Source organism: Martes martes, assembly GCF_963455335.1.
Source record: "Martes martes genome assembly, chromosome: 7".
NCBI lineage: Eukaryota > Metazoa > Chordata > Mammalia > Carnivora > Mustelidae > Martes > Martes martes.
This window is the reverse complement of record NC_137894.1, coordinates 109,036,726-109,063,954: the sequence shown is the minus strand read 5'-3', so window position 1 is coordinate 109,063,954 and position 27,229 is coordinate 109,036,726. Positions and strand designations below refer to the sequence as shown.

Below are 27,229 nucleotides of genomic sequence, written 5' to 3'. Positions count from 1 at the left end.
GGGTATACAAGATGAAATTTGAGATTAACAAGGAAATACTCCTTATTGCTTTTAATGGTTGCCTAGTGTTGCATGTTTCTTAAATTTCCAAATGAACTTTTGTAGGGATGAGGGGAAATGCGTAGAAGGAATTCTGGAAATCTTCGACATGCTCTTGGCAACAACTTCAAGGTTCCGTGAGTTAAAACTCCAACACAAAGAGTATCTCTGTGTCAAGGCCATGGTCCTCCTCAACTCCAGTAAGTAGTCACACAGCTGGGCTGTGTTTTATGGGGGAGAGTTGCTGTTTCTAGAACTGGCATGAAGTGAAGAACAGTATTGAACTTATTTTATTGAAGAAGGGGGAAATGGCTTTCTTTCTGACTTCTGTTTCATTTTATAGGGATTGAAAGTGTAGTTAACGTGTGGTAACTTGAATATAAATTATTCATTGACTGAATTACTGGCAGTAATTTAGAAAGTGGCCCAAGCCACTGCTGGAAAAGGAAAAAAATGAACCTTAAAATACTTACTTTGCAGCCTTTGTTCATCATTTATACAGGCATTGTACGTGGTTGACGTTCATTTATATTTACTGCTTTACTTTTACAAATTCATTCATTCGTTGGTTTCATTTATTCATTCGGTAAAGACATTGAAGATACAGCCCTGCCTCCCAGTGTAGGGAGGGAGGGAGGAAGAGAAAACAAATCATTAAAAAGAACGATGAGTGGTTTAATAGAGTGTGTACAGACGACTGTGGGGAAGCAGGGGAGGGTGGGGGGAGCGCGTGGTCAGGACTGGGCAGACACGTTCTGCCCGTGGTGCAGTAGAAGAGCAGAGGGAGGTGCGCACAGTTGAGAAGAGCCGCGCCGTGCCAGAGATTATGCGGCACACCCGGCCGAGAACCGCCCCTCAGGCTCTGAGCCGCCCTAGGAGAGGCGCAGATGCGGGAGCGTCATGGACAGATAGGCGGTCCATCAGGGTCCCTCTGGCTGCCACGTGAAGGATTGGCTGGAGAGGGGAGAGACTGGGGCAGGGACCCGGGACAGTGAGAGCCTGAACTGACTTGGTGCGCGGGAACGGGGAGGATGGGCCTGACCTGAAGGAAACGCAAGGGTTAGAGGCGGGAAACAAGAGAGCGGTTGAAAGCATCATGGGTGTTGTAGCGTTCCTGCTTTTTTCTTATTGTGTAAGTAATCCCTGGTTATTGTAAACATTCAAACAAGAGGAAGACATATAAGGAAGAAAAAAATCACCAGGATTCTCCCCTGTGCCTGGGCAAAATAACCACCATAACTTTTAAGAGCAATCTTTTTTTTTTTTTAAATAATTTCATTTTTTAAGCTTTTATTTATTAATTTGACTGAGCGAGAGCGCACAAGCAGGCAGAGCGGCAGAGGGAGAGGGAGAAGCAGGCTCCCCACAGAGCAGGGAGCCCAGATGTAGGGCTCAATCCCAGGACCCTGGGATCATGACCTGAGCTGAAGGTAGTCACTTAACCAGCTGAGCCACCCAGGCACCCTGGTGACCAATCTCAAACAGCTCTCTGTAGATAGGAAGCTCTCGACAGATGTAGGTAGGTAGATAGGTAGATAGAGATGGGTTGTAGGTAGGTATGTCGATAGATATATGTATGTATACAGACATAGAGAGAAAGACATCCAGGCACACACAAGCTTATACGTGTCATTTTACATAAACAGCATAGCATTTTTTATTGTTATTTATGATAAAAAATTATAAAGACTTTGACCCTTGCTTGACCCTTCCACCCCAACACCAAGCAGCTAATCTTACAGAGGGATAGACTTTCATACCTTCTTCCATCCTCTAATAATCTTTTAAAATAATACCTCACCTTCAATATCCACAAAGATAAGCTCTCCCCCCCCCCATTTAAAAAAATTGGGAAATGTAATATACAAATACTTCTCTGTGTCTTGCTTTTTTACTTTTCAAAATGCTGTGAAATACCTTCAGGTCAACTAGGAGACATCTAACTCAATCTTTGAGTGAGGACGTTGTCTAAATTGTTCAACCATTTCTTTATTGATGGACGTTTACTTTACTTAATTACAGGTTTTTGTTGTTGTTGTTATAAACATTGCTGCAATAAATGTGGTGCTGTTTTGTACACATTTCTAAGTTTCTATGTAGTGTTCACGCTGTTCAGTTTACTGTCTCACCTACTATTTGGTCCAGCTGCTATCCCTGGTGGTAATCGCTTTGCTACTTACTCTTGTTGGTTTCTTTCTTTCTGAAATAATATGATATGCAAGTTTGAATCCTCAACTGATGACTTAGAGCTAACTTCATTTCAACATCACCTGGGGCCTTCCTATCTAGATTTTATCTCACCTTAGAACTTTTGTGTTTGAAATAATAGGAATCTGTGGGATCGTATTATGCTACTTTATTTTAAATCAGCCAGTGCAGCAGTTCCTGAGGCTAAAGCTCAGTGCAGAACCTGTGGCCATGTTCTGGGGCCAGCTGACCTCTCCTTCTGTAGCCTATACCTTTCTGCATGTCTAACACCCCACGTACTCTTGGACGTTGGCACTAAATTTGATGGGAGGGGAAAGGGAAACCTATAGAGCAGTGCTTCTCAAGCTATTTGTGGTGAAGGATCAGGTTTCTTTTTCTTTTTTAATTTCTAAATTATTATAGACAGTTACTTTGATAAAATATAATAAAAACAAATTATTAGGAAAAATAAACATGCAAAATACAAGGTTAACTTTTTGTTATTACATCAAGTTGATTTAAAATTATTCTGTCAATTGCTATAAGAGTTTCCCAGTGTTCACCCTCAATTTCTACTTACCTCTGTGGACTGGTAACACTTTGAGTAGCCCTGGTGTAGAGCATGGAGATAGATGGCTGTCTATGGGGTAAGTCTTGACGGAAGGGGAAGAGGGGGGAACAAAGAAGGAATCTGAAGATCATGCAAGGTACAGAGATCCTGTAGACAACCTTTGGGTACTGCTGAGTTGGGTTTTACTCTGGCCTTACCTGTCTGACAGGACATTTTCCCTAGACCCAACACACTCTCAACACCAGCTCAGGAAAACAATCTGTGACTAGAAATGGTCAGTTGTTGGACAAATGAAAATTGTAGGGAAAGCCAGGAAGACTCCTTAAATGCTCTGGGACTTCAGGCACCTTCTTGACATTCACCTTTTACAACATAATACAAGGGCCCAGGTTACCTCAGAGATTAAGGGGATGTGCATGGAGAAAAATGTCCCGCTGAGACATCTGAAACTGATCATGGAAGAAAATCAACTTTTCCTGATCCTTTTGAACCCACCTACAGACCTTACCGCCCGCGTGTGCTGCCATGTCTGCCTGTGTTAAAGGGGGATTTGCTTGAAAATTGCATTCCCATCTTGGCCCAGGAAGATCATCAAATGCCAGTTTATGGGGCTTCTCTTACTTGCAGAAATAATTTAGAACACTTATCTGTGCAGCAAAGTGCTCCTTGGAAAGCCATTTGCTTCTTGTTACAACACTTTGCAGTGTAAAGCCTTGTGTTTGGCAAGGCTCCTTACCTTAGTCTCTGAGACATCATATTGTGTTGCTGTGAAAGCCAGAAACATCATCTGTGCAAATGGGAAAGACTAAGGCTGTGGTGCTCCTCCTGCAGCATCTGACAGAACTGCTGTATTAGGAGAATTACAGAGGGTGAGTCAGGCATGTGAGGTAATTACCACTTGTGGTGGTAAATTGAGTGGAATTTGTTTACAGTAAATCTCCATTTAGGAAATCTTCTTTTAACAAAGTTCCTTTCCCTTGGTAGTCCTTAACAGTTGCCAAGTGGGTTTAGGAAGATGGGATTCTGTTTCTATTGGAAAATTTCCATTGTCAGGGGGAAAGAGGGGTCTTTTCTCTGCTAGGTTTTAGGCATTTGAAGGTATAGGTGGTTTTTTGTTCTGGAGTATTTGTAGCATTACATTAAAAATAGGGACAGAATCTACTTTCCCACCTTAGAGAAAAACAAGAAAAACAAGGGAATGTACAAAATAGACATTGGACATTGGACAACAAACCACACAGGACAGTGATCCCCAAGAGAAGGGACACGAACAAAATTGAACTCTTTATCATCTAGTTTACTACATAGAGCCAACGTCCAGGTTCTATAGGGGGACGTAAGCCAAATAGACGCCTGTGGTCTCTCTGCACTGGGGAGACAGAGTCGTGAATTTGGGGAAGCCAGTGCAGCTGGGATTTGCAGGGCAGGAGACTACTGGCGAGGGAAGAGTTGGACGGAGAGGCTTTGCAGAACTGTAGCAGATGCCCTTCAAGTCTTCAGCTGAGTACTAATCTCATGCTTATAAAGATACTTAACCAAGGACAGAGAAAGAGCCATCAGAAAGGAGCAGACAGAATAATCCCTAGCATACACACAGGCCAGGAGTAGTTCATGTTCTCACAGCCGGAGGAAAAACCTTGTAATATACTGGACACTGGGTATAGTGCCCAAAAAGGTGTTGTGTCAGGAGTGAGGTAAACCTTGCCCTAGACTAAAGGCTTCCCTGGTCCTACCAAACACAACTTAAAAGCACGCCTGAAGGATCAGACTCATTGTCAAGTAACTTAACTGCATCACAGAACAAAGTTCAAGAAAATTTAGAAGAATACAAGGATACCCAGTACGCAACCAGGTAAAACTGGCAATGTCTTATAACCAATCAGAAGTTAGCAAACCTGCAGAGAAGCAGAAAACATGACCTATAGTGAGGAGAAAAACCAGTAAATGAGAAAAGACCCCAGAATGATACAGGTGATAGAATTAGTAGACAAGAACATTAAAACAATAGTAACAATAATTACTGTAACTGCTTTCCATAAGTCTAAGAGGTGGAGGAAACCACGCGTGATTTAGAGGAGACATGGAAAATATGAAACACAAATGGAACTTCTGGATGTGAAAATTCTGTCTCCATGGAACTTATATCTGTGTTATATGGTAGAAGAGGGACAGTAAAATATCCTCCAGACTGAGAAAACACTTTGAGACCAACAAACAGTCCAAACCACTCCATACCATTTACACAGTTTTATTTACGGGAACTAACTGATGGAGGAATTGGGCAGATGGACAATCCAGACAGTACACAGCTACTCTCTACCCCTGTTGTCTGCCAAGTCTGGACTGTATTCCCCAGTTTATATAGAGTGAGGGACATGGTGGTCGGGTCACAGGGTAGTTTTCTAAAGTGAGACCATCTGTGCGCCAGAGGATCTCTACTAATTTTCTAAAGTGATGCCTTTTCTTTAGGGACTCTCTGAACCAGACTTCCTGCATAGCAGTCAGTGCTTGCATTAACCTCCATGGGGCCTGGAGCAGGTAGCCCCGAGGGAGGTCATTGTCCAGGCATGAACAAGGTGGAGGACCAAAGATGGAGTCAGTATTGTCAGCGCTTGTACAATCTGATTACACAAAGCAGAAGAATAGATTAGTGGATGTGAAGTCATAGCAATAAAAACTATCAAAACAGAATGGAAAGAAAAATGTTTAAAAAGTGAGCAGAGCACTAGTGAGCTGTGGGACAACTGTAGTTATTAATATACATGAATTTGGAATCTCTCATGGGGGGGCTGTAGAAGGATACTTGAAGAAACAATGGTTGCAAATGTTCCAATTTTAATAAAAACTGTAAACACACCAATCCAAGAAGATCAATAAATCCCAAGCACAGGAAACATGAAGAAACCACACCAACGCACATCATAATCAAGTTACTTAAAGCCAGTGATAAAGAGAAAAGTCTTAAAAGCAACGAGAGAATAAAGATATTATATACAATGAACAAGACAAGGATGACAGTGAATTTCTGTTCTGTTGTAAGTCAAGGAGACAAGGGAATAGCATCTTTAAATTATTTTAAGAAAGAACTGTGAGGAATTCTTTACACAATGAAAATGTCTTTCAAAAATGAAGGGAACTATAAATATTTTCAGATATACAAAACCTGAAAGAATTCACCACTAGCAGGCCTATACTGTAAGAAACAGTAATGGAAGTTTTTCAAGTAGGAGGAGAATGAGATCAGATGGAGACATGGATCTGCACAAAGGAATAAAGAGGACCTAAAAATGGTAATAATGTGGGTAAATATAATGATTTTTTCTTATTATTTCAAAGTATTTATCTTTAAAGGATAGCCTAGTGTTTAAAGCAAAAATAACATATTTTGGATTTATGTGGAAGTAAAATGTATGACAAGATCACAAAGGCTGGGAGAGGACCAATGGAAGTATTTCATTCTTATTTTGTACGTGGGGTGCTATGTATTACTTGAAGATAAACTGCAATAAGTTAAATATGTATATCATAAACCCAAATGCATCCAACAAAATAACAGAGCTAAAATACCAGCAAAGAAGATAAAATGGAACCATAAAAAATAATCCAGGGGTGCCTGGGTGGCTCAGTGGGTTAAAGCCTCTGCCTTCGGCTCAGGTCATGATCCCAGGGTCCTGGGATAGAGCTCCGCATTGGGCTCACTGCTCAGCACGGAGCCTGCTTCCTCTCCCCCCCCCACCGCCTGCCTCTCTGCCTACTTGTGATCTCTGTCAAATAAATAAATAAAATCTTTTTAAAAAAAATAATCCAAAAGTTGACAAAAAAAGGACAAATAAACCAAGTATAGATAGGACAAATAGAAAATACTTAAAATGGTAAATTTAAACTCAGTCCTATCAGTAATTACATTAAATGTAAGTATGCTAAATACCTCAATTAAAAGGAAAAGATTGAATAAATAAGATACATTTATTTGCTGCTAACAAGAAGCCCAGTTAAATATAAAGATATAAATAAGTTAATAGTAAAAGGATGGAAAAAGGTGTACCATGCTAAGACTAATCAAAAGAAAGCTGGAAAGGCTACATTACTATCAGAAAATATGAATTTAAAACAATTTTAAGTTTATTTAATCTCCACAACTGACACAGGGCTCAAACTCAATACCCTGAGACCAAGAGCTGCATACTCTCCTGACTGACCCAGAAAATGTAAATTTTAGAGCAAAGACTGTTGCTGGGTATTGAGAAGTTTCTTTCATAAAGATACATGGGTAAATTTGTCAAGAAGACATAAAAATTCTAAACACTTATACCTTAAAAAGAGAACTTCAAAATATATGAAGCAAAACCTGGTAGAACTGCAGGAAGAAATGGACAGATCTCTTGTTAGAGATGGGGATTTTAATATCCCTCTCTCAGTTCTATCAATATAGAGTGAGTAGACAGAAAATCAGTAAATATAGAGAAGACCTGAACAATACTGTCAGCCAACTTGACCTACTTGACATATATAGAACCCTCTCTCCAGCAACAGTAGAAAATTTATTCTTTTCAAGTGTTCAGGAAGTGTTTACCAGGGTAGACCATATTCTGACTCATAAAACAAGTCTAAATACATTAAAAGGGTTTTAAGTCATACAAAGTATTTTCTTTGACATAGTGGAACTAAATTAGAAACCAATAATAAAAAGATCTTGGAGGGGCACCTGGGTGGCTCAGTGGGTTAAGCCACTGCCTTCGGCTCAGGTCATGATCTCAGGGTCCTGGGATCGAGCCCTGCATTGGCGCTCTACTCAGCGGGGAGCCTGCGTCCCCCCACCCCTGCCTGCCTCTCTGCTTACTTGTGATCTCTCTCTGTCAAATAAATAAATAGAATCTTTAAAAAAAAAAAAATCTTAGAAACTTTCCAAACATTTGGAAACCAGATAACATACATCTAAGTACCTATGGATCACAAGAAAAAATCAAAAGCAAGAGAAGGAAATATTTTGAACTAACTAAAAATGGAAGTATATTATAGCAAAATTTGTGGGTTGCAGCTAAAGCAATAGTTTGAGGGGAATTTATTGCACTTGAGATGCATATTAGAGAGAAACAAGGTCTCAAATTAATGACCTTAGCATCCAACCTTAAGAATTCTAGGAAAAGAAGAGCAAATAAAACTCCAAGTAAGCAAAAGAAAAGAAATGATAGAGAGTGGAAATCAATAAAACAAATATGGAAAACAATAGAAATCAAGGAAACTGAAAGCTGATTTTTTTGAGAAAAATAAAATTGCTAATCCTCTAGGCAGATTACTCAGAATAAAGAAAAGAAGACACAAATTACTAGTATCAGGAGTGAGAGAGGTTACCTTACTATTCCGAAGATATTAAAAGGAATAATGAGGTCATACTATGAACAACTATGCCAATATATTTGAATACTTAGATGAAGAATTCCTTAAAAGACATGAATTACTGAAACTCACTCAAAAAGAAATCTAAAAATCCTGACAGCCATATATTTAAGGAAACTGAATTTGCAGTTGAAAATCTTCCCACAAAGAAAACTCCAGGCCCAGATGGCTTTTCTGGGAAAATGCTACCAAATATTTAAGGAATAAATAACGCCAAATTTTACACATACTTTGTTTTTTACTTTTTAAAAGTTTATTATTTTTACTTTCAAGTTTTAATTCCAGTATAGTTAACATACAGTGTTATATTATTTTCAGGTGTACAATATAGTGATTCAGCACTTCTATACATTATTCAGTGCTCATGAGGATAAGTGTGCTCCTTAATTCCCCATCGCCTGTTTCACCCATTCCCTCACCCACCTCCCGTCTGGTAGCCACCAGTTCTCTATAATTAAGAGTCTGTTTTTGGCTTCTCTCTCTCTGTTTTTCCTTTGTTCATTTGTTATGTTAAATTCCACATATAAATGAAATCATATGGTATTTGTCTTTCTCTGACTTATTTCGCTTAGCATTATACTTTCTAGCTCCACCTATGTTGTTTGAAATGTCAAGATTTCATTCTTTTTTATGGCTGCATAATATTCCATTGTGTATGTATACCATACCTTCTTTATCCATTCATCTTTCAGTGGACTGCTTCCATAATTTGGTTATTGTAAATAATTCTGCAGTAAACATAGAGGTGACTGTATCCCTTTGGATTAGTGGTTTTTGTATTCTGTGGGTAAATATTCAGTAGTGTAATTATTGGATTGTAGGGTAGTTCTATTTTTAACCTTTTGAGGAATGTCCATGCTGTTTTCTACAATGATTGTACCAGTTCGCATTGCACCAACAGTGCAAGAGGGTTCCTTTTTCTGCACATCCTTGCCAACACTTACTGTTTCTTATGTTGTTGTTTTTAGTCATTCTGACAGGTGTGAGGTGGTATCTCATTGTAGTTTTGATTTGCATTCCCCTGATGATGAGTGATGATGAGCATCTTTCATGTGTCTGTATGTCTTCTTTGGAAAAATGTCTCTTCGTGTCTTCTGCCCATTTCTATTTTTTACTTATTTATTTTCTCCATTAAGGATGATGTTAGCTGTGGATTTTTCTTTCTTTCTTTCTTTCTTTTTTTTTTTTAAGATTTTATTTATTTATTTGACAGAGCACACAAGTAAGCAGAGAGGTAGGCAGAGAGAGAGGAGGAAGCACGCTCCCTGCTGAGCAGAGAGCCCCATGCAGGGCTCCATCCCAGGACCCTGGGATCATGACCCAAGCAGAAGGCAGAGGCTTTAACCCACTGAGCCGCCCAGGTGCCCCTGTGGATTTTTCATATACAGCCCTCATTATGTTGAGATATGTTCCCTCTAGACCTACTTTGTTGAGGGCTTTTTTTCATGAATGATGTACTTCGTCAAGTGCTTTTTCTGCATCTATTGAAATGATCATATGGTTTTGATCCTTTCTCTTATTGATATGATGCATCATGTTGGTTGTTTTGTGAATATTGAACCACCCTGTATCTTGGGAATAAATCCCCCTTGATCATGGCAAATGATTTTTTTTAATGTATTGTTGGATTCAGTTTGCTAATATTTTGTTGAGGATCTTGGTATTTTGTTGAGGATTTTTGCATCTATGTTCATCTGAGATATTTACCTGTAGTTCTCTTTTTTGTGTGAAGTCTTTAACTGATTTTGGTATCAGGGTAATGCTTAGAGAATGGATTTGGAAGTTTTCCTTCCTCTTCTATTTTCTTGGACTCATTTGAGAAGAATAGGTATTAAATCTTTTTAAAAAGTTTGGTAGAATTTGCCTGTGAAGGTGTTTTGTCCTGGACTTTTGTTTGTTGGAAGTTTTTGGATTACTGATTTAATTTCATTGCTGTCAATCTGACAAAATCTTATACCCATTCCTGCTCAAAACTCTAAACAAACTATGAATACAGGGAAACTCCCTTAACCTAATAAAAATATTTATGAAAAACTTTCAGCTAATATTATACTTAATCATAATCAGGAACAAGGCAAGAATGTTCACCTCACTAATTCTATTTAACATTTTACTAGAAATTCCACCCCATGCAATAAGGTAAGACAAGAGATAACAGGCATCCAGATTGCAAAGGTGGAAGTAAACCTCTGAAAACATCCTAATTGATGTAGATGATCCCAAGGAGTCTACAAAAAATGAGTTTAGTAATGTTGTATTCCTACATGGCAGCAATGAACAAATGATAATTGAAATTAATATCAATACTATTTATAATAGCATTAGAATTATAAAACTTAGGAATAAATTTGACAAAATGTGTGAGACTGAAAATTCAAGATATTTCTGAGAGAAATCAAAGAAATTTTAAATAAATGGAGAGATATGTTAATGAGCTAGAAGGTTCATTATTGGTAAGAGCTCAGTCCTCCCTCAAAATGACCTTTAGATTCAGTTTAATTCTAGTAAAAATCTAAGGCTTTTTTGGGTAGAAATCGATAAACAGGCTCGTAAATTCATAGGGAAATATAATGAACCTAGAATAGCCAAAACAACTTTGAAAAAGAACTGAGTTGGACGACTTATCCTACTGGACTTCAAGATTTATTCTAAAGCCATAGTAATCAAAACAAGATGTATTGACATATAGATCACTGGAACGGGATAGAGTCCAGAAATAGACCCACACAAGAAGCAATTTTTAACAGTATCAAGGTAGTGGGGAAAGAATGATCTTTTCAACTAAATGCTGCTTGAACTAAAATAGGCAAATGATTGAATGGATGTATCATCAAAGAAGATACAGTGATGGCAAATAATTACATGAAATGCTAAAATTATTCACTAGAGGAATTAAAATTAAAACACAATGAAAAACCATACCCAATAGACTGGCTAAAATTAAAAAGACTAATCATATCCAGAGTTTGGGAGAATGTGGAGTAAGGAGAATTCTCATACATTACTGGGTTGGGGGATATAAACTGGTACTCCTTTTTTGGGGGGATGTACAACTATTTGAAAACTGATGAGCATTTTTCTTTTTTTTTTGTAAGATTTTATTTATTTATTTGACAGAGATCACTATTAGGCAGAGAGGCAGGCAGAGAGAAAGGAAGGGAAGCAGGCTCTCCGCTCAGCAGAGAGCCCGATGCGGGGCTCGATCCCAGGACCCTGGGATCATGACCTGAGCCGAAGGCAGAGGCTTTAACCCACTGAACCACCCAGGCACCCCCTGGTGAGCATTTTCTTAAATAGTTAAGTGTACATGTACCTGGTGACCCATTCATTCCACTTCTTGGTATTTACTGAAGAGAGATGAAGGCATATGTTCATACAAGAACTTGTACGCAGATGTTCATAGCAACTCTATTTGTAATAGCACCAAACTGGTAACAAGCCAGATACCCACCAAATGGTGACAGGATAAACCCAAACTGTGATATGCCTGTAGAGCAGAACACTGCTCAGCAATAAAAAGCATTGAACTACCGATAGATACATGTAACATTAGGAATCTTAAAGTAATGGTGCTGAATGAAAGAAGATGAAAAAGCATATATACTATAAGATCACATTTACATAAAATTTTGGAAAAAGCAGACTATAGTAGGAACAGATTTGTGGTTGCCAGGGGATGGGATGGGAGTTGGGAGAGTTGGAGGAATAGATTACTCAGGGTCGTGAGAGAACTTTTGGGGGTGATGAATGTGTGCAGTCTTGATTACACTTAGGGTTTTATGGTGTGTGTGTGTGTGTGTGTGTGTGTACATAAATACATATCAAAACTAATAAAATCGTACCCATTAAAAATGTGCAGGTGATTGTAGGTCAGTTATACCTCGACAAATCTGGAAACAATATAATGAAAACAAAACAGAAAAAGAAAGATGAAGGGAGCACAGATTGCGGCCGGAGTGGAAGAGACATACTGTCCAGCAGGGACCATATCCAGCACAGGGTGAGGGCCCCGGGGCTGAGGGTCGTGAGAAGAGAAATGGAGTAGGTTTCTTAGAGTCAGAAGGCTGTGGATGTTCTCTGTCCCATTTTGAAAGAGCAGGGTCTCTGAGGGCTGCTAACTGCTGCCGGCAGCTTTTCTTGCTGCGCTAGGTAAGCACTGGGCTGTCTGTCTGGAGACGACAGTCTCCTTAGTAGGGTGGTCTCTTGTTTTCCTGTGTAAGCAATGAGCTCGAGTTGGGATAATGGCATCAGTTAGGTTTGCCCTGGTATCAGCATACTAGGTGGCCAGGTCAGGTTTAGTAGTTATGTGTATGTACGTATATATAAACTTCTATATATATTAATAATATATATATACACACACATGAATTTTTTTTATGGCCAAGACTATTTTTAACAGAACCATGAGGCACGGGGGTATAGCTCAGTGGTAGAGCATTTGACTGCAGAACTATGAGGCATAATTAATCTACAATAAATTGTACTTGTTTAAAGTATACAATTTTATGCCTTTGGACATTTTTATATATATGCCCTTGAAAGCATGGCCACAATCAAGATAGTGAATCCATCTGTCACACGCAGAAGCTTCCTGTACCTCTAAATAACTTCTGCCTTCTACACTTCCTTCCCCTGTCCAATTCTGTGCAGCCCCCAATAGAATTTGTCATTATAGATTTAGTTTGCATTTTATAAAATTTTATTTAAATGTAATTTAGGGTGACCAACCATTTAGATTTGCCTGGGACTGAGGAGTTTTCTAGAATGCAGGATCCTTAGTCATGCTAACAGGTGTGTGATGGTATATTATTGTGGTTTGTTGGTATTTTTGTAATAACTAATGATATACATTTTTTTTTCATGTGCTTGTTTGTGGTCTGTATAGCTTCTTTGGAGAAGTATCTGTTGAAATCACCCATTTTTAATGGGATATTTGTTTTTTTATTGAGATACAGTTGACATAAAATAGTTATATTTGTTTCAGGTGTAGGTAGTTACATTTGGTTTTTTTTGAAGATTCTATTTATTTGAGAGAGAGAGAGAGGGAGAGGCGCGTGCGCATGCAAGAGCATGAGCAGGGGGAGGGGCAGAGGGGGAAGCAGACTCCCTGCAGAGCAGGGAGCCCGATGTGGAGCTCAATTCCAAGACCTGGAGATCATGACCTGAGCTGAAGGCAGATGCCCTGGTAGTTACATTTTTTTTTTTAAAGATTTTATTTATTTATTTGACAGAGAGAGATCACAGTAGGCAGAGAGAGAGAGGGAAGCAGGCTCTGTGTTGAGCAGAGAGCCTGACGCGGGACTCGATCCCAGGACCCTGAGATCATAACCTGAGCCGAAGGCAGTGGCTTAACCCAATGAGCCACCTAGGTGCCCGGTAGTTACATTTTAAATAGCTGCATACTTTAGGGTTATTTATCTCCCCTAATAGTGCATATAATATGGGATGAATATTAATTTTTAATCCAATTTCAATTCAGTAAATATTTATTTAGTTTTCATATGTGCCAGTGACTTCTAAATGATAAAAATGTCAAAGTGAACTAGATAACATTCTTTTGGTCTAGAATAGGGGTATACACTATAATATCCAAATTAAGAGTAGTGGGACCAGCCATCTTATCACCAGAAATCTGAAAAAACTGAGTAAGTCTTCTGTTGGACTGAATCTAGGATACAGAGTGGGATCAATCCACAGATGGCCTTTTAAAATATTTAAAATTAGGGGGGCGCCTGGGTGGCTCAGTGGGTTAAGCCTCTGCCTTCGGCTCAGGTCATGGTCCTGGGATTGAGCCCCACATCGGGCTCTCTGCTCAGCGGGGAGCCTGCTTCCCTTCCTCTCTCTCTGCTGCCTCTGCCTACTTGTGATCTCTGTCATATGGATAAATAAAAAATCTTTAAAAAAATATTTAAAATTAGGAATAGGTCTATTTATCTAAACAATTTTCAGGCTTAAAGAGGATTAGACTTTTTGTTCAATGAAAGAAATAGGGGCTTAGAACCGGGCAATCCTCTTTGACATGAAGATGATGGACACATCAGTTCAAGCCCTGGTTCACACTGAGTTTTTGGGAGAGTCCCGGTAAAGTGGGCTGGTGAAGGCAGAGGCACAAACGGACACACAGAAGGGTGCGGAAGAGGCAAGACAGGGGCCTTTCTATTGATGGAGAACGTGGGGGCCAATCGTTGTGAACACCGGCCTCCTAGTTTCATGTCATGGGCACTTCCCAGATACCAGCCTGTTCTTACGGTGCTGGGGTAGGAGATGGTGATAGAGGGAAGGGTCACGGCTAGAGGTTCCTTTCCTTAAAGCAAATAAACAAACATGACACGTGCCTCCTAAAAGCGAGGCATTTTTCCTTTGGTTAGTATTCCGGGGTCTTTATTAAACACTTTAAATTTTCTGATTTATTTCCCTTCAGTATATCTTCATCCTTTGAACACAGCATGTGGCAGATCTTGGGGGTGTTGCCCCCCACGCCCGCCGTGTGCTGCTCAGAATGTCCGCAGGTGGGTTAGTGAGAGGAACACACAGCTGTTCCCAGGTGATAAAGAGGAGAGATTATGTCTTTGTTTTTATTTTACTTTCTTTGGTCTGTTGGGGCATGGTGCCAAGATCTCGCCTTTGATGCTGTGCTTCTTTAGTTTCATGAAAAGTTTAATTTTGTTCTGGAATGAGTCATAATGTTTTTACTTTGGGTGGGTTAGAGGAGATTGATTTTTGTTTCCTGTGTGACTGGGCAATGAGCATCCTAGAGGGAGGGGCTTTGTGTCCTGTCTCCTGCCTCTGCCAGAGCCTGCTATGTAACATGTTTGGTGAGCCCAAGGTGTGTGAACGCCCAAAGTACAGGCATGGCACTGCTAACCGAAGAGGCAGCAACATGGATATTTTTCAGCCCAGTTCCCTCCCAGGATGGTTTTAAATAGGTTAGTCTTTTTGGATATAAAAGCATTTGCCATATCTAAAATTGATACAGCCCTTCCAAAACTTGGCTGACTCCTGTCCCCAGATTCCTTGTTAGTGATTGACAATGATGGTCCTTTTTAGAGCTGTGCTGCCCCTACAGCCTGTGGAAGACCCAGGGCTTGCCCTTGGCAACGGGTACTCTTTTATGAGGAGGAATTCACATACTATACAGTTCACCCATTTGAAATGTACAATTCAGTGAATTTTAGTGTATCCATAGACTTAGGTACCCGTTATCACAACCAATTTTAGAACATTTTCATCACCCCAAAAGAAAACCTGTACTCATTAGCTATCACTACCTAATTTTTGTCTCACCCTTACGCCTAGGCAGCCAGTCATCTCTTTTTTGTCTGTATAGATTTGCCTATTCCAGATTGGCCCGATACGTGGAATCATACAAAACATGGTCCTTTGTAACTGGCTTCTTTCACTTGGCATCAGGTTTTCAAGGTTCACCCATGTTGTAGCATGAACAAAACACAAACAAGTATTTTGTTCTTTTTTTGTCTGAGTGATATTCTGCTGTATGGATATACCCCATTTTGTGTATCCATTTCTTAGCTAATGGACGCTTGGTTTGTTTCCACTTTAAGGCTATCGTGTGTGATGTTGCTATGAACACTTGTATCCTAGCTGAGTATTTTTTCACTGTCACTTTGGATTGACACAAGTACTGGTAGACTCTTTTAACTCCCTTTCGAATCCGAAACCACATTTAAGACAGTAGACATCCATGGCTCACACATCATGTAGCAGAGCAGACTGGAACAAGCATGTTGATCATTTCCATTATGATGGCATGATTGGCTACAACGATGCAAATATCGGAACCCGTGTGAATTAACCCAATTCCTCCATTTGTGGGTATTTATTCCCTGTCAGCCATTGCACTAGGTAATGAGGATATAAGGATAAGCAGACAGGGTTTGTGCTCTCAAAGTGCTTCTGTCCAGTGTCTCTCAGGGTTGGGAAGGTGGCCACAGGCTGTGTACAAGGGGATCCTTGTTGGGGGTGTATGGGCACCATCAGAGCTTCAGAGAATCCAAGGTAGACTTAGGGTGGGGTGGTAGGCAGAGCAGGGAAGCTTCCAGAAGGAAGTTCACCACCAGGCTGGGATCTAAAGGAGGAGTGGATGTAGCTAAGAGAAGGGAGGGTGGAGACAAGGAGGAGGAGCGGGGGGAGAGAGTTCCTAAGTAGAAAGCGCAGCATGTTCTGTGTGCCATGTGCTCTGGAGTTGAAAGTGGGGTTCAAGGTGAGGTGTGGTGGGAAATGAGGATGAAAAGAGCAGAGGGAGGCCTGGTACCCTTGAGAGCTGCACCAGATGGTTTGGACTTGGGCCCAAGAGCTGGGAAGGGGGCCACATGAGCAGGTCTGCATTTTGGCCGCTCAGATTGGGAAGCACTGGGTCAAGGGTGGGGCTTGTTTCCCCTGTAGTGTGGTAGAAGAGCAGGGGACCTGCTGTGAGGTTCAGTGGGAGTTTGGAGGATGTGGGGGGTGGCCAGGAAGAGTCACTGGAGAACAAGGTGAGCCAGTGAGTTAGGGAAGCAGTTGTGGGCTGTTGTAGGAAGCTGACTATGTGAAGTCTGCGTCGTCTGACATTGTGGAGGGACATGGCCCCGGGGATGTGGGTAGCCGGACACTTGCATAATTGTGCTTCAGGATGTCGTTTCCCTCAACTGAACTGTACTGAATTGAGTTATCTTAATTGAATTATCTTAATTGAACAAGTGCCAGTCAAAATAGAGAACAAAAACTGCCCCAAGCCATGGATATGGATGGTGGCGTGCTGGTCCCCATGATCATTCTAGCCCACAGCCAGCAGCTCCCCTGAGGATTTCACAGAGTTCCCCTTTATTCTTACTTTGAAACGGAAAGCCTAGTAGAGAAGCTAATTATTTCCAGAATAGCTTCCAGAATGGGAGGAGTTGGAGTGGGGAGTGGGGGCAAGAAGATTGACCCGAGCTGTTAATTTGCAAATAGTGGGAGGCTACAGGATCTCTGAGCCTAGAGTCGGAGGGGAATTAAACACAGAGCAGGGCCTGGCGGATAAGGGAAGCAACCTCCCTCTTGCGCTGGTTTTGGGAACCTCGGAGACCTGTGCCTGCAGACTTTGCTCAATGAGGAGCCGCGCTCGAAGAGCTAGGAAACTGGTCTAGTGCAGGAAACTAGAGATGGTCTTCCTGCCCCAGCAAGGTGCCACTGGAGGTGTGATGCCACGGGCCTGGCCACGGGCTCAGTCTGTCTGCAGGGGGCCCAGGCAGGCTGGATGGCCCTGGTCTTTTGTCTGTTAAACTCCCCTTAGATGAGGGACCCTCCTAGTGGGGAAGGGTAGGATTGATCTCACTTTCTCATCACCTCTGTCTGTGTATTTGTTGCTACTGCTGAGACACACCAGGTTAATGGCCTCTGGCCACTAGATAGTTTTCTGCTCCCAGAGGCCACAGTTGTGGGCCAGTGGTGTTCTGAGAGACCAGTTGACTGGTCCACATCCATCTGGGCTTGGCGATGGGGCTGGGTCTTGGGGGAAGGACATCAAGGGCCAGTGATATCACCACACATGCAGATACCTGAACAACCCAGATCAGTCTGGCCCCCTTTCTGGAGAATGTAGCCATGCTTCCCAGCTGAGCCCCTAACTTCCATTTCCTTGTCTCAGAGTGGTGACTTGTGGCTGTCACTCTGTCCAGGTATGTACCCTTTGGCCGCAGCAAGCCAGGAGGCTGAGAGCCGCCGGAAGCTGACTCACCTGCTGAACGCGGTGACCGACGCTCTGGTCTGGGTGATTGCCAAGAGTGGGATTCCCTCCCAGCAGCAGTCCGTGCGCCTGGCTAACCTCCTGATGCTCCTCTCTCACGTTCGACACGCCAGGTACAGTCCCTGGGGGCCGCTCTGCTGGGGGTGTGGGGTGGGCCGGGGTGTGGGGGTGTGCCTGTGCCCTGCGAAGGCCTAAGAGCTTCGGGGAAAATGTTTGCAGGTTTGAGAGTGAGGAGGTAGAATTTTGACCTCTAAAGGAAAATAAACCTCTGAAAGGGAAGAGGGGGGGCGTTCTTCATCAGCGCACGCAGCTGTGGCCGGAGGTCAGCACTGCGGGCACTGAGCGGATGTCACGTGCTACCATAGTTGCACGTGATTGGGATTTGGGCTTATTTATGGGATTCTAAAAGGGGCCACCCCTCCTTGCACCACCACTCTGAGGTCATTTGCTTGAGGAGGCTAAACTCAGCTCCTCTAGATCAGCTCCTCAGGCTAGGGATCTGGGGGCGTGCCCTTTTAAAGCCTTCCCCAGGAGTGGGTCTTCTCAGCAGCAGCATCAGGATGTTAATAATGAGATCTGAGGGAACTGGGGAGGCCCACGGTTTCGGAAGTCCGGGGTGCGAGGAGAGTGCATTCAGTGTATGCTGATGGAGGGGGACGGGTGTAGCACGATGGCTCTGTGCTGGTTTAGAGATGCTTGGTGCTTGATGGCTCCTAGGAGGAGGGCGGCCCTGCCCTGGGGCTGGCAGAGAGGAGTGAGGACAGAAGGTCATTGCTACCCAAGGTGGGGAAGAGTCTAGAGGCTGTGGAGAAGGACAGTATTCACCTCAAGAATTATAACAAGGGGAGGAAACGAAGCAACGTCCACCTTGTTTTCTCCTGAATAATTACTGACACAGAACCATTTGCAGAACAGATAGAGCCCACTCTCATTAGTCACAGAGTCTTTATTTGCAAATTGGACTATTTTTTTTTTCCCGAGATTTTATTTACTTGGCAGACGGAGAGAGAGCACAAGCAGGGGGAGTGGCAGGCAGAGGAAAGGGGAGAAGCAGCCTCCCTGCAGAGCAGGGAGCCCGGTGCTGGACTCGATCCCAGGGCCCTGAGATCATGACCTGAGCCGAAGACAGACACTTAACTGACTTAAGCCACCCAGGTGCTCTGCAAATTTGACTACTTTTAAAAACTTATTTGTAACCCCTGAATCCATACTTAGTGGCATTTCTGTGGTCCTTCAAGGACAGCTTAGGGTGGCAAAAAAATTGAGTTGCCCACACTTACATTCCCAACTGAGGTCAAGCAAGGGGACCATTTTGTTCTTGTTTCGGCTCTCATACTATAAAGAAATGTCCTTTGCGTGGTCTAGTTAGTGCCATGTTTTTGCATTTTTGTGCTTTTTGTTGGTGAGTCCACGGTCTGTAAATGGCCCCCAAGCATAGTGATGAAGCTTAGTGTTCCTAAGCGCAAGAAGGCTGTGATGTGCCTTATGGAGAAAATAAGCGTGTTGGGTAAGCTCTGTTCACGTGTGAGCTATGGTATCATCGGCTGTGAGTTAAATGTTAATGAAGCAACAATTCATGTTAAATAAGGTGTCTTTAAACAAAAACACAGGTACACCAGGGCTCAGTATTAACCGGATGATGAAAATGTTGGGACCAGAGCCTTGGGCACATAATCCTGCATTCCCCGCATTTCCCGCAGAAGCAATGTATTTGCTAATTCAGTGTTAGTGGAACTATGTAGAACACAGCTACTGTGCACGATGAGAATTCCCGGCACTCTGCCAGGTGCTGTCGGGCCACTGTGGGTGGGTGGTGATAGGACACTAAGGTCCTGCCCATAAGTGTAGATGACTGAAGGAGCCAGACGCAAGAACCCTAGAAGAAATGGCTGGGGGAGGTTTAGGGGGTGGAAGGTAGACCGGCTGTGATGGGAGAGCTGGGGAAGATCTTGACGTTCCCATGGCTGCCTCCCAGGAAGGACTCTTGGCGTCTTTTTGTCCTCCAGTAACAAGGGCATGGAACACCTGCTCAACATGAAATGCAAAAACGTGGTCCCAGTCTACGACCTGCTGCTGGAGATGCTGAACGCCCACACGCTTCGCGGGCACAAGTCCTCGCTTGCTGGGGCCGAGTGCAGCGCAGCAGAGGAGAGTAAGAGCAGGGAGGACTCCCAGAAGCACCCGTCCCACTGATGCCCCGTCTGAGGCGAACAGGCCACAGAGGAGGTCAGAGGCTGAAGTGTGACCTCCAATGCAAACCGTGAGCTCTGTCTGGGATGGGCAGGCTTCGTCGTCTGGCTCGTGTGGTCCCTCCTTTGGTTACGGCAGGCTGAGCCGGGTACCATCCTGCGCCCGAACGCCCCGCTTCCCAGGAGTCGGGTGAGAAAGCTGCAGTGTTCCCTGGTTCCGGGGGTATGTTCCAATGCCCACGTCACCTCTTGCTAAGCCTCTTAGGATCTCAGTGTGGTCCTTTCTTCTCATCTCCCTTCCGCCCCTCTGGAAAACATCTTAAAGGTTTGGGAATGAATGGTGGAAATTCGCTGTGCAAGGTGTGTAGAGGGGAGACGCTGGGGCCCTTACGGAAGTGGACTAACCTTTATCATGCAGCCTAACCTGCCCTTACACAGACCTCCGTTTGCTCTCTTCAGGGCCACTGAACTAGTTCCACACACTTAATGTCACAGGCCTATGAGGACTGAGGTCATGTATCGCTATTACTGTCGAAGGCCAGAGGGATCGTGACCTGGGGAGCCAGTGGTCGGGCTGGGAGGTGAGCCACGCCCTTCCCCCAGACCTTGCTGCCATCTCCATAGGGGTTCATTCCTCTTGATTTGCATTCATAGAGCCTGCTCATTATTTGGGGGCGCATTTATGTGTTTGATCACTTTTATGGAGGATTGTGGAGATTTAAATCTCTGTCCCTTCCTTAAAACTCCCGTCCCAAGGAGCTCAGTGGGTGCTGGAGAAAGGCTCAGCATTTGCAGGAATGGGTTTCTCCTGTGGGTCTGGGTCACAGCCACACTGCTTCCCTGGGGGCAGCCACAAGCACCACATCAGCCATCCAGACGGGGACATGTCAGGCTGTGTAGACTTGGTGAGCGTATCACTTTAAGGAGACCTGGTTTGTGAACTCTACTTTAAAAAATATCTAGGGATAGTTATTTATAGCAAGAAAGAATTTTTACACCGTAGCGCTCTTTTAAACTATTTTCTTATCAGAACATTTATATGGCGAGCTGGGTGAAATGGAAACTTCATAGAAGAATATTCGTTCCTATTCCAAGTGGGACATAGATAGGACAAGATGATAAAGCAACATCTGGAATTATAATTTTAACTCACTTTTAAAACACTGAAATCTTCAGGAACATAGTGAACACATTAAAGGGGTTACATCTATACCTTGGCAGTGAGTGGTTACATACATGTTTGATTTTTGTGATGATGTTTTGAAAAACTACCTTGTGATCAATGAAACTCATTCTCTTTTTGAAAATGGGTTTACTTTGGCTGGCACATTCTGTATTTATTAAGACATCAGGAAGATTAAATTCGATGTTATGAAGGTTGGTTTCTGCTAGGGAGTCCTTAAATAATTCTTAATTTCGGTATTGGTGCAGATTTACTACAAGTTGAGCAGAGCTGTCTCAGAAACACTCAGACACAGAGCTAGGGAGTGCACGCCGTTGTCTGTATTCTGAGTTGGTCTGAAATGATTCCTCGTGGTTCAGTGTTGCAGCCTAGGTGAGACTCCGTGCAGAACGCAAGCGTTGCATTTTACGGGAACCGGGGAACATCCAGAAGGTTGATGTTCTCTCTTTCCGGCCAGCCTAGACCTGCACCCCAACAAACTGCAGTTACAAGGCTGGAGAACAGGAAGTGGGAGGCAAGGGAGGCAGTCTTGAACAAGTATTTGCTGGTGAAATTCTCTTAATTATACTTACAAGGAAATTACCAGATTAAAAAACAAAACCAGAACGAGGTCTAAGCCACTGCCACAGTGGCTGATAGGGACTGACGTATTTTAGGTTGGATTTTGATGCCCACAGTAGAGACTAGATTGGTCTCGGGGGGCGAAGCAGCTTTCTATACCAAATGCTGCACTTGCCTGGGCTGGTGCGTGTGCTAGTGAGCTCTCCCAGGGCCCACTGCTCATTTCCTAGTTATTCCTGCATGCTTTGTGAGGCTGCCTGCTTCCCTGCATTTGGAGTTAGCCCATGAGGGGGCTGTTAATACTTTAGGTCATTTATTCTTGGCTCAGACTGCCACAGCGGTCAGTCCAGCCTTGGGGGGGGGGGCCGTCGGGGCAAGGCTGTCTCTTAGAACTGGGGTCTGGGCCAAGGAGACAGTTGAGATAACCTGGTCTATAGCTGAAAGGTGTTCTTCCTTTTGTTTTGAATAGTGTAGGGCCCTTTCCTCCTCGCAGATGGGAGTGTTTTCAATCTCTGGGCCCATCTGTTCCAAACTGTCCTCTAAAGCAGACACCAGTGTGTAGCCAGTCTGCTGTTTTTATATGTTTTTCGTAAATCCTCAGTATCCATTTTAAAGATTAATAATGTCTCCTAAACAGTGCTTTCTTTTAAATGTCTTCTGTTTTGGGGAGTATCCATACCCCATCCTAATGATCTATGGACAACTTAAAATTCTGCCATAGCCTAGCAACGAGGACTTCACTGTTTTCAAGATCAGTTTTTAAAAGGAATGAACAAGGGGGAATAGGACCTGACAACTGTAAACAGGAAATAATTTGAGTATGGGTGGGGGGAACACACCCAGCTACACTTTGTGTATTATGGAAAAGTGAGCCTCAGCTTTGCCTCAGACTCGTGTGGCAAGATTCCTTTCCTCCATTTTGATCTGTGAGTTATTGTTTAATGTGAGAAACTTATTTGTGGGAGATGAAATGAGATTTGGGGTTAATTCCAAAAACATGAGTGTCTTATATGGGATCATGTGGACACATCTTAATGAAACAATTAACATGGAATATTCTTAACACAGATCACATTAGAACAGAATGTTCAGATTCCTGAGGGGGGCGCTAGCAATCCCTAAAGAGGACCAGGGTGGGTGAGCTGGGCCTGCAGTGAGTTTTCAGGCGTCGTCCTAACTGCACCCTGCCTTCCCCTCCCTCCAGCCCCTCTGTGTGGCCTCAGGCCTGTCACACTGTCCACTGGGACCAACTACAGAGGAATTGACCCTAAAATAATTTTGAAGAGATTTTTCTTAAAAAATTGAGGTGGGAACATAAATCTGGAGGGCCTTAACTATATTAAGAACAACACAAGACAAAATCGACACAGGCTCTGGGAGGGAGATGGTCTCTCCCTGGATTATTTCACCTGCTAGCCCTTGGGAGGGCAATTACTCCAGATTTCAGTAAAAAGAAATCAGTTACCAATTTTTGGCAGAGCTACTTATATATTCATATATATAAGCTAGGATGAAGCAATTCTAGAATGTTCCGGCATGTGAAACCAGTTTGGTTGTTATTTAAATCTGCTAAGGAGCTTGCACAGATAGACACCTTTTCAAATTCAAGGTGAACCTTCTGCGTCTAGGTCTATTTTGAAACAAGGCGTTTTTTTTATTAAGATTTGACACATTTCTTTAAGCTGCTAGAAACCTTTTAGAACACATAATAAAGACTATGTGAAGGAAATGATAAAAATATACCAGTTAGCAACTAAAAATATCTGTGTGCCACTTACTGTGTGCCAGACAGAGTTCTCAATGCCTCATACTTTCACATTTAATAATAATTACAGTGATCCTAACTTTCTGGTTGTGGAAACTGGAGTATAAGGGAACTCACCCAGGGTCCCACAGGGAAGTGAGTGACAGAGCTGAGCAGAGGCCGAGTTCTAGTGCCTAAGGTAATCGTGCAGCTGAGTTTAACACAAAACTGAAAAGATATTCTTAGACCACAGAATGCATGCATCAGTTGGCATCTGACACGCATGCCACTCGGGCTTCTGTGGGGTCCTCCCAATTTGCACAACACTCTGGATACAGTGACAGCTTACAAACCTGACACGGAAGTTCAATCTCATCTTGGATACACATGTAAATTAAAGCCCAGAGGGGGCTTTGACCTGCTCGAGGTTGTGAAACTACTTATGGCAAAACTCTGACAGGAAGTTAAGTCTTCTGCTGCCACAGGACTTGCCTCCCTAAATCAGCTGCTGGAGTTGAATCTCTATGCCTAACAGACTCGACCAGTTGCTTTCTACTAACCCTGTAGATCCCATCTTTTCAGCCAAGATGCGGGTCTGCAAGAAATGTTACAGAACAGGCGGAAAAAAGTGAGTTCGTTTCCGTCCTCCCATCCTGGGCTCATGAGCTAGTGGGTGGCACTCTGGTCATCTCCTCATACCTGCTGTTGCTTTTCCCAAATGTACCGATGTGGAGTCCGCTCGTTGGACATTTGCCTGTGTAAAACGCGCACACCTTTTAGGTACTGATGCTTCCCTGTGGAGTCTGGTATACAGTAGTGTGAAACACATGCTCTTAATTCTTTATAGCTTCAAAGTTGCTGGACTTTGGCTCCAGTGGCAGCTCCAAGAGGTGCACTGACTACGATATGTGATCTTCTAATCCTTCTGTTGTTTAGGAGCCAAGGATCCTTGTTTTTTGAGTTCTGAGGATCCTATTCACTTATGAGGCCAGTGGCTGTGAGGTTCTGGGAGGGCTTCCTTTATGGGAAAGGCAGAGGGCTGCTAAGGCTAGCCCAGAGCAGCTCCTGCGAACAGCACAGTCTACACTGCCGTGTTTGTGCTTCTGTGCTGGGTGTCTCAATGCCACGACTTGTGGTTCTGTAACGTGATGATTTGGTGGTCCCGTGGACCTCAGAGCCTGCTGGCGGCTCTCCCTTGTTTTTTCAGGTGAATGCTTTGTGCCACGAAGCAGGCTTGTGTATCTGGGTCTTTACAAATGAGTGTTTGCTGTTGTGTGAAAGCAGGTTTTGAGGTCTGCTTTCCATTCCTTCCAGGTACTACTTTTCCTCCACTGTTTCCCCTTAATATTTATGGAACTGTTGTGGAAAGAAGTTTAATGTGACAAAAGCTAAATAAAGTGTTTTTCATAATTGTGGTTTTAAAAATGTATTTGTTGGGAATCTAAGAACTTGTAATAACTAGGCTAAGTAGTCAATGTTCCCATTATATTCTGAATTCTATTCTATTCTAGGTATGCAGCACCCTTTAAGAATTTGGTGAAAACCATGAACACTCTTCCTGGAAAAAGGTACATAAACACAAATATGCTTGGCTATATAATTCAAGAGGATTAGGAATCTGTCTTAATCTGCCAAAGCCCCCCCCACCTTTTTTATAGGTTTTTTTTTTTTTTAAGATTTTATTTATTTATTTGTCAGAGAGAGAGAGAGCGAGCGAGCGAGCACAGGCAGACAGAGTGGCAGAGGGAGAAGCAGGCTCCCTGCGGAGCAAGGAGCCTGAAGTGGGACTCGATCCCCAGACGCCGGGATCATGACCTGAGCCGAAGGCAGCCGCTTAACCAACTGAGCCACCCAGGCGTCCCCCCCCAACCTTTTTTTAAAGATTTTATTTATGTGAGAGAGTGTGTGCAAGCAGAGGGAGGGGCAGAGGGGAGAGAATTGCAGACTCTGCACTCGGTGTGGAGCCTGATGTGGGGCTTGAACCTGTGACCCTGAGATCATGACCTGTACCAGAAATCAAGAGACGGATGCTTAACCAACTGAGCTACCCAGACGCCCCACAGACTTTTTAAAAAGTAGCAATTTAATCTTTGATCAGCTAATCTCACCCTTGTGATTAATAACCACAGGCACTGTGTGTTCAAGTAAAAGCCAGCCCACACACATCAAAGTCCTGGTACCCAGTACATCAATTACTTGGGTGGATTTTCTGTAATTACCCCATCGAAGTCAGTCAGTATGACACCGCTTTAAGGATGGGGAGAAAAGTCATTCATTCATACTGAAGAGATCTAAATGCCAAGTGTCGTTTAAAAATTTCCCTTGCATGTGGGAAATGGAAGATGGAAAGCCTCCTAAAAGTGTAAAACATGATCTCATAACAAGTGTCTGGGAATATGCTGAGCTTTGAGTGAAAAAAGACCTGCTGGGTTAGGGTAGGGTCTAGAAGCTTAAAGACTCAAAGACCTTTATCCTGAGAATACATGTGCACAATTAGGCTTTAAAATACCACCAGAGTCAAAGGTTTCCAGAACCATCACCTCCTTTGGACTGGAAGGAAGAGAAGGAGGTAGAGATTCTGCTTTTTGCCTCTGGCAGAACTGGAGCAAGGACCCTCTAACCAACTCGGTGGCTCAGAGAAACAGCTGGGTGACATTGTTAATCCATGAAAAGAAATGAATGATTTTAAAGCATCAAAAGACTTTTTTTAAACTGCAAAATACCCTATTCTCCCCTATCACTTTCATCAATTTGGTAAAGTGAAGACGGATTCCCTTCCACTGGTACCATTACATCAAGCCACCGGGGAACTGCACACATCCTGGGGGTGTCTGACCCACAGAAGGGGCTGCCAGTGCTGGGAGTCTGGTCTTCATCTACAGCCAAGCCTCCCTGGCTTCCCCTGAAGTTTGTGCTTGGCTGAGAAAGAGGGGGGCACTGACTGAGGTGGTGGTTAGGACAGTGTGTCTCCCAAGTGTCAAGAGATGCAGGTTAGGGGCACCTGGGTGGCTCAGTGGGTTAAGCGTCTGCCTTCAGCTCAGGTCCTGATTCCAGGGTCCTGGGATCCAGCCCCGCATTGGGCTCCCTGCTCAGCGGGGAGCCTGCTTCTATCTGCCCCTCTGCCTACTTGTGCTCTCTCGGTCAAATACGTAAAATCTTAAAAAAAAAAAAAAAAAAGGATGCAGGTTAGGAGTCGTTAACCCAGGAACCTGTTCAGTGACTTCTAATCACTTTGTTTTGGTGAGAAATAGATAATGGTACTGGAATCCTCCAGAAGGCAGGTGGTTCTGCCTGTAACATTTGTTAAACAAAATCTGTTTGTTTTGGAGAGAGCTGGGAATAGAACAATCTGGGTGAACTCCTCCTTTCTTTTGTACCCACCTTCCCTGCCATGCTGCCCTCGTCACTCCCTCTAGCACGGGAGGTCACACCGTATAATCGCCATATCTACAAGTTGTGGGAATTTAGATCTCCTAAGTTATCTTGTAACAAGTTAAATAAGTAGAATATAAAGCCTAGCTTAGAATTAGAACCCATAAATCCTCCTAAATATTTTTAAAATAACTTTTGTTCTGGGGTAGCTTGTGTAGAACATCTAATTTGGAATAGGATCCAATACAACGAAAGTATGGGT

The 27,229-nt window shown here is 43.1% G+C and overlaps 1 protein-coding gene across 1 annotated transcript in view; it reads left to right on the top strand.

The window, feature by feature from the left end:
* The window catches only part of ESR2 (estrogen receptor 2), a gene marked incomplete at both ends in the record, with an annotated part of 52,609 nt that extends 32,498 nt beyond the window's left edge, over positions 1-20,111 (top strand). The window contains 3 exons of the mRNA XM_080809747.1: positions 106-239; positions 17,851-18,031; positions 19,925-20,111. Coding sequence (XP_080665873.1) covers positions 106-239; positions 17,851-18,031; positions 19,925-20,111 — 502 coding nt within the window. The remainder of the gene's footprint in view (positions 1-105; positions 240-17,850; positions 18,032-19,924) is intronic.
* Positions 20,112-27,229: the final 7,118 nt, after the last annotated feature.